Genomic DNA, 6,934 nt, shown 5'->3' with positions numbered 1-6,934 from the left:
TTTGAAGATGGAGTCTCACTCTTGTCACCCAGGCTGGAGTGCAATGGCATGATCTCAGCTCACTGCAGCCTCTGCCTCCCAGGTTCAAGCAATTATCTGCCTCAGCCTCCTGAGTAGCTGGGGTTACAGGCGCCCACCACCATGACCAGCTAATTTTTTCATATTTTTAGTAGAGATGGGGTTTTGCCATCTTGGCCAGGCTGGTCTTGAATTCCTGACCTTGTGATCCACCCACCTTGGCCTCCCAAAGTGCTGGAATTACAGGCGTGAGCCACCGCACCTGGCCAGCTGCTACATTTTTAATGAAAGAAAATGTTGAATCCAGCTAATGAAAATAAGGAAGCAGTACTTTTCTCATCCAACTTCATGGACTCTCTGAATTCTGTCCCCAGAGACCTTTGGTGTTCTAGGACCCCAAGTTAAGGAACCAAAAAAGAAAGGTGGTTGGGGCATGAGAGGGAACATATGTTAACCTTGTTTGTTTTGGTGATTAATTCAGATCCCCACTTTCTGAGGGTGCCCTGCTGGAAGATAACCCTGTTTGTAATTGTGCCAGTTCTTGGACCCCTGGTCGCCTTGATCATCTGTTACAACTGGCTACATAGAAGACTAGCAGGTGCAGTGGCTGGGCAGCAGGCAAGACCACCAAATAGTGGGGGACCAAGTCAGCTCTGAATGGGAAACAGAGAATGGAACCAGGGCTCAAGATTAGGGAAGCTGGGATTTCCTTACTCCTCTCTCCCCATGCCCAACCCCAGGTTCTTCTGAAAAACTGTGAAGAGAACCACTTACTAAATCTGTGGGGTCCCCCAGTGGAAAGGGGTGTGGGTCACTCCAAATGTCCACAGGGAGGATGTGGGGAAGGTGCTAGTCATTTTCCATTGATCACGTTATTTGTTTCTCTTTGTTTTCAGGGCAATTCATTGAAGAGCTAAGTAAGTTTTCTTCTCTCTCTTATAATCAGAAAATTAAAAGCCAAGAAAGAGGGACAGAAGCAACAAGAGGAAAAAGGGGACTGTTGAGGAATCACAGTCCCAGAGGAAAGGAGGAGCTGGAGAGCCTGGAGGGAGGGAGAACTCCTCCTGGGAGGTAGGGGGGAAAGAGGCCAGTTGTTAGACACATGTACAGCTGACAGAGAAACTGGAGGCACTACTGCCTGATCTGTTCCTCCTTCACTGCTCCTAAGCAGGAATCCCACCCTAGCTGTTCTCATTGCCCATTCCACAGCAACTGCCCAGTGCCTCACCTCTAAGACCAACCATTGAGGCGGGCATGGAGACAAAATAACCCCAAGGGCTTTTCTTCTCCCTAGTTCAATGGTTTTATGATACAAAGTACTGACATCGATTTTTCAAGTTATTTTCTCCTTCTTCTAGGAAATCCCTTCTGAATGATGTCGCATCTTGGCAGGGGTGGAGGAGAGCCTGGTTGCCCAGGGATTGGTCCTTGGGGATGTCTCATCCATCAAGTTGCACACTCATTGGCATCTTTGCTATGGGGACATTCCAATTTGCACTTCCAGAACACTCTGAATTCCAAGTAGAATTGATTTCCCTTCTGTCATCTACCTTTTCTCTTCCTTCTTTTTCCCATTTTTATTACCAATCTTTCCATTTCTCTCTCCAGTCCTCCACCTGGAAGCCCTCTCTGGCTAAGGACAGGCAGGTGCTCCTCTCTCCATCAGAGGACATCTTTGCTGGAAAGCAACACAGATAGGATGGTCTTTGTCACAAACTGGAGGCCAGAAACCTCCTCACTGAAAATTACAGTATGATAACTTTGCAAATGGTGGTTGTTTCCTTCGAGACTCCAGCCCTGATTGCGCAGAACTGAGATGCATGTGAAGGGAAGGAAGAGGAAGAGTTCAGAACGTTAAAGAGAGCTGAGTGAGCTGCAGAATGAGGATATGGGCAGCCCCAACCCAGACCTGGAGATTGGGAGAAACCTACAGAATAATTGCCAGAGATCCACCTTCTCTTGGTAGCCTACTAGGGACTTGGGGAACAAGACGTGAAATCTAGGCAACATGCCTGCTTTAGAATGTTTTACTTATACATCTTCCACAGGTCTCTCAGAATCTTCCCCTCCTCTTATCCTTTTTCTCCCATCTTCATACCTATCAGAGTATCCACTGTTTATTCAACAACTACTACTGGATGGTCTATCAGACAAAAGCAAATAAGCTAGGTGCTAATTAATAATAATAATACAAGTTTTGGCCAGGCACAGTGGCTCATGCCTGTAATCTCAGCACTTTGGAAGGCCAAGGTGGACAAATCACGACATCAGGAGTTTGAGACCATCCTGGCCAACATAGTGAAACCTCATCTCTACTAAAAATACAAAAAATTAGCTGAGTGTAGTGGCAGGTGCCTATAATCCCAGCTACTTGGGGGCGGCTGAGGCAGGAGATCACTTGAACCTGGGAGGCGGGAGTTGCAGTGAGCGAAGATCACACCACTGTACTCCAGCCCGAGCAACAGAGTGAGACTCTGTCTCAAAAAAATAAAAATAAATAATAGTACTAACACGAGTTTTCATATGCACACTCTAACTCTTTTTCTTTTATATATTTCCTTCCTTATGCACTCACCTGTCTCTTTCTACTCCAGCCATCTTACCCTGGAGGTCAGTCCTCAGAAAAACCAAATACAAAGATCTCAGGCAGAAATGCCATTTATTTATGTTTCAAGATGCTCACTGCCTCCTTTGTTTTGTCTCCTTTGCATGCCCTCTCCCTTAAGCCTCTTCTCCTGGGGGTATAGATCCTGGGGGAGACCCATCACCTCCATGCTTCCGTTCCTCCCCAGCCACAGTGAGGGCATCATGAGAGAAGCCAAGCCACTGGCCCAGGATCACCCGGCATTTACAGTGGCTGTCCGGGCACAGTTCCTTGCCTTTAGAGCCCCTCCAGTGACCCATAAGGCCCTCTTTCTCCCTAAAGCAGAGGTCGCAGATAGGGCAACGGTAGCTCTTCTGCTTCCAGTGGGTCTGCTGCTGGTGTCTGACCAGCTTGGATAATGAGCTGGAAGACTTGCCACAATGGAAGCAATAGTTGGGTGGCTCTGTGAGGTGGGTCTTCTGGTGGCTGTGGAGAGAGGACTTCTTGCTAAAAGTCAAAGGACAATGGGAGCAAGAGAAGACATGGAGTCTTGAGGGCTTCACTGGATGAGAACTGGATCTGTCATCCTGACAGGGGGTTCCAGTGATTGGTGCCTGGGTTCTGGTCACAGGCGCTTGGTTCTTCAGCATAGATGGCTGGTTCTGGACCATAGGGCCCTCAGTTCTAAATGTGGATTCCTGGGACCTGGGCCCTGGTGCATGGTCCACATCCACAAGTCCCTGGATGGACCTCTGGCTTCTGGCGATGGGTGTCTGGAATTCAGCAGGGGTGCCTGGAGTCCTCAAAGTACACTCTTGGTTTCCATCCACTGGCTCCTGGTTTTGGTGTATCCTCTGGTGGCGTTTGAGCTCAGACTGGTCGCGGAAGCTCTTGCCACACACGGAACATGAATGGGGCCGATAACCCAGATGGACGCGGCGGTGACGACTTAGTCCGGAAGCATCACAGTAGGTCTTGTCACAGAGCGTGCAACAGAAGGGCCTCTCCCCAAGATGCATGCGTCTGTGATAGCTGAGGGACTTGGGACTCCGAAACAGCTTCCCACACTGGCTGCAGCTATTAGTCCGCTTGGGATTGTGAACAAACTGGTGGCTATAGAGGTAGGAGCGCCTACTGAAACACTTGCCACAGGTGTGGCAAAAAAAAGGTGGCCCACCCCGTGATGCTTGAAGCACCCGGGTCCTGTCCATAGACCCAGCTGGGGCAGAGAGGGTCCCTCTGCATGCAAGGAAGACCTTGTCCTCACTGGTCCCCTCATCTCTCAGACTGGGATCTTGTTCTCGAAGCTCTTTCTTCTTGCCTTCTGTAGTGAATGAAGAATAACACAAAATTCACTTTAAGAACTCCAACACAGACTGGGCGCAGTGGCTCATGAATGTAATCCCAGCACTTTGGGAGGCTGAGGTGGGCAAATAACCTGAGGTCAGGCGTTCGAAACCAGCCTGACCAATATGGTGAAACCCCATCTCTACTAAAAATACAAAAATGTCCTGGGTGTCATGTCATCCGTCTGTAATCCCAACTACTAGGGAGACTGAGGCAGTAGAATCACTTGAACCCAGCCAGCAGAGGTTGCAGTGAGCTGAGATCACACCATTGTACTCCAGCATGGAAAACAAGAGTAAAACTCCGTCTCAAAACAACAACAACAAAAAACAACAACAACAACAACAACAACAAAAAGACTCCAACACAGCTCCTCCATCCAGCCCAAGAAAGACACTTCTTGCCTCTGCCCTTGCTCTCCCACCCAACATATTCATCCAAACCCTTGGGGCTCATAGGCTAGAAATAAAAAAAAAATGGCTTTTCAAATTAAAAGCAAATAAAAATTTAACTGGAAAATCTTTCAACAGTGTCAGAAATGTAAATTTTAACTTACAACAACACTTCTTGAAATCTATCTTATCTCATCTTCAATATTGCTCAAACTCCCGTAGACACTCCATAGATACCCACATATAATACATCATGAACACTGGGCCACTTGAAGGTAAAAGAGGTCTCATTAATAATCAAGCTGGGACGAGAGTATAAACCAGGATGCCCTGGCAAACCAGGAAGTGTGGTCAGCCTGGCTTGATGTCTCTCTAAACTATTTACTCCCAAGGACAAGCCTCCTTTACTCCAACCCAGCATGAAGCTTATTCCCTTCCTTCTCTTTTCTCTTGGAAAGAACATTTAAGTCGGAGCAGCGTCATGGACATAAGCAGCCTTCATGTTATCTCTCAATCTCTAGAAACTGAAGATATTTACTAATATTGAAAGACTTAGATCTTCAACTTGAAGTCAAGGGACTTGAGCCTATGATCTTAAGCTCTCTTTCAACTCCAAGTCTGACTGGGCTGGAAAGAGGTACACTATGAGAGCATATAGAGCATTCATTCTCTCGATCAGCTCTCCATCCTTTCCAGGTTTATCCTGGGTCCTTTTTACCTTCGTCTCTGCTTGACAATTCTTACCTGAAAGGCCTTCTGTGTTTGGGAGATGGAGAAACACTCTCCACTGTTTCTCTTGTTGCTCAAGCTTGGTGATTAGCTCTGGCTTATGCAGAAACATTCTGGCTGATGTGTGGGAATGAGAAAAAGTTTGAGTTGGTCCTAGGTGTGGCCCCTTCACATCTGATGGGGACAACAGGCTACCTCTTGTAGCCTTTATTTAAGAACCATAACCTGGGACATGTAGATGCAGAAAGGAGACATTCAAAAGGCCAGCTGCTAGTAAGGTACCTGGTTCTCAGGAGTGACTTAGTAAATATTGGTTGGTTGGATGAATGAAAAAATGTGCATATTCTGAGAACACTATCATCATGTTACAAGTGTTATCTTTGCCTTCATGTAGGCTATCATTTCTTCTCTTTACCACTGAGCTTAGTGACTCAGATCTTTCAAACCTGGAAGGCACAGAACCAGGGGTCAGTGAAACTAATTGTGAGCTGATCTACCTGTCCAGGGAAAACAGATGTTCCAGGGCCTTTAGGAACAGGGGGCTTACTGAGGGAAGCCCAGCCTCTTACCCACAGATGCTAGGTTCTTAAAGGTTTCCGACATAACATCCTGGTAAAGGACCCTCTGGCTGGCATCTAGGAAGTCCCACTCTTCCTGGGTGAAATTCACTGCCACATCCTCAAAGGTGACTGGCTTCTGGAAGAACAGGAGAGGCTCAAGAAGTTTATATCAATATATACATGTATGTGTGCGTGTGTGTGTATGCATGTGTGTGTGTACAAGATTAACATCCATTCTCAAAATTCAGAGAATTAAAAACTAAGAGAAAGATAAACCCATGGGAGGAAGAGAGAAATATGAAAAGACAGCCACAAGGCCAGTAACTGTGTAGTATAGAAAGGAAAGGAAAGATGAAGAGAAAGGGAGAAAGATGTGGGTGGGGGGGATATACAGAATATAAATAGGAAAGCAAAGCAAAGGAGAAAATGCTGCCACCCTAACAAATTTCAGAAAGTGCTCCATGAAGGATGCCAGGGTGGTGCGGGAGATGGAGAAAAGGTCTTGCAGCTCCGTTTTCTGGATGTCGTTCAGCCTGGAACAATCAGATTTCATTTAACCTGCAAGCAGGAGCATGCATGAAAGAGCTCCTGGAGTCCAGGACCTGGACCCCACCTCTCTCTAGCTTAGTGTCCTCACCTTCTTCACCCATGCCTCCCACCAGCAATCTCTCTTCATGGCTTCCTGCAGGGTGGCGGCTACCTCGCCCACCCATGGGAGCGTCTTCTGTACAGGTTCGATTGGTTCAAACACCTTCTCTTCTGTGGTGTCTCTTTCTAGCTTTATCCAGTCCTGGCCTGGCACCCAGGGCTGACTGGACCTCTTCCTGGAGCTATCTACCTCCCGGGAACTGGGCAGATGGAGAGGTCCAACAAAGGCCCCAGGGTTTGATGGGGCTTCCTGTGACAAATGCATCTGCTCCAAGAGGCTGTCTTCCTTTTTTGTTCTGCTGTCCAAATTCTTTTCTTCCACAATTGAGAAAACCTTCCTTCCTTCAAAGCCAGGGCCACAGAGTTCAGGGCCCTGGCCACCCTTCTCTCACCAGCTGCCACTGTTTAGTAACTCCAGGCTGGGCTAGGTGTCTGCCCTCTGTTCCACCCTGCTTCTAGAAACCTGAGGTCAGAGAAAAACAAAATATATCAGCAAGAGGTTAGGGTAAGAAACAGCTTTTTTTATCAGGTCGGGGAATGCCAGCAGTTATTAAACCCCTGCTGTGTGCCACTGAATGCTCTCAGCAATGAGGTAACAATTTCTGGCCCCATCTTAAGGACCTAAAGCACAGATGCTAAATAATTTTCTTTTTTTT

At 47.2% G+C, this 6,934-nt stretch overlaps 2 protein-coding genes across 4 annotated transcripts in view; one reads left to right on the top strand and one right to left on the bottom strand.

The window, feature by feature from the left end:
- Positions 1 to 2,222, top strand: part of MOG (myelin oligodendrocyte glycoprotein) — a 16,498-nt gene extending 14,276 nt beyond the window's left edge. For 2 of the 3 annotated variants that reach the window (XM_017510479.2, XM_017510478.2), the window contains 3 exons: positions 500 to 616; positions 915 to 935; positions 1,377 to 2,222. In XM_017510479.2, the coding sequence (XP_017365968.1) occupies positions 500 to 616; positions 915 to 935; positions 1,377 to 1,390 (152 nt within the window). In that variant the 3' untranslated portion in view covers positions 1,391 to 2,222. Of the gene's footprint in view, positions 1 to 499; positions 617 to 914; positions 1,354 to 1,376 lie in introns of those variants that run through there. The other variant, XM_017510477.2, reaches the window with a different exon arrangement.
- Positions 2,223 to 2,658: 436 nt separating this feature from the next.
- ZFP57 (ZFP57 zinc finger protein) lies at positions 2,659 to 6,543 on the bottom strand. The gene is made up of 4 exons (XM_037732087.1): positions 6,268 to 6,543; positions 5,640 to 5,766; positions 5,086 to 5,187; positions 2,659 to 3,926 (listed from the first exon to the last, which is right to left on the bottom strand). Exons 1-4 carry the CDS (start codon positions 6,541 to 6,543, stop codon positions 2,740 to 2,742), a joined length of 1,692 nt encoding a protein of 563 aa, XP_037588015.1. The 3' UTR covers positions 2,659 to 2,739.
- Positions 6,544 to 6,934: the final 391 nt, after the last annotated feature.

The sequence above is a fragment of the Cebus imitator genome, unplaced genomic scaffold, assembly GCF_001604975.1.
Source record: "Cebus imitator isolate Cc_AM_T3 unplaced genomic scaffold, Cebus_imitator-1.0 Scaffold440, whole genome shotgun sequence".
NCBI lineage: Eukaryota > Metazoa > Chordata > Mammalia > Primates > Cebidae > Cebus > Cebus imitator.
Note: the sequence above shows the minus strand (reverse complement) of the source record. Positions and strands in the feature narration are given on the sequence as shown.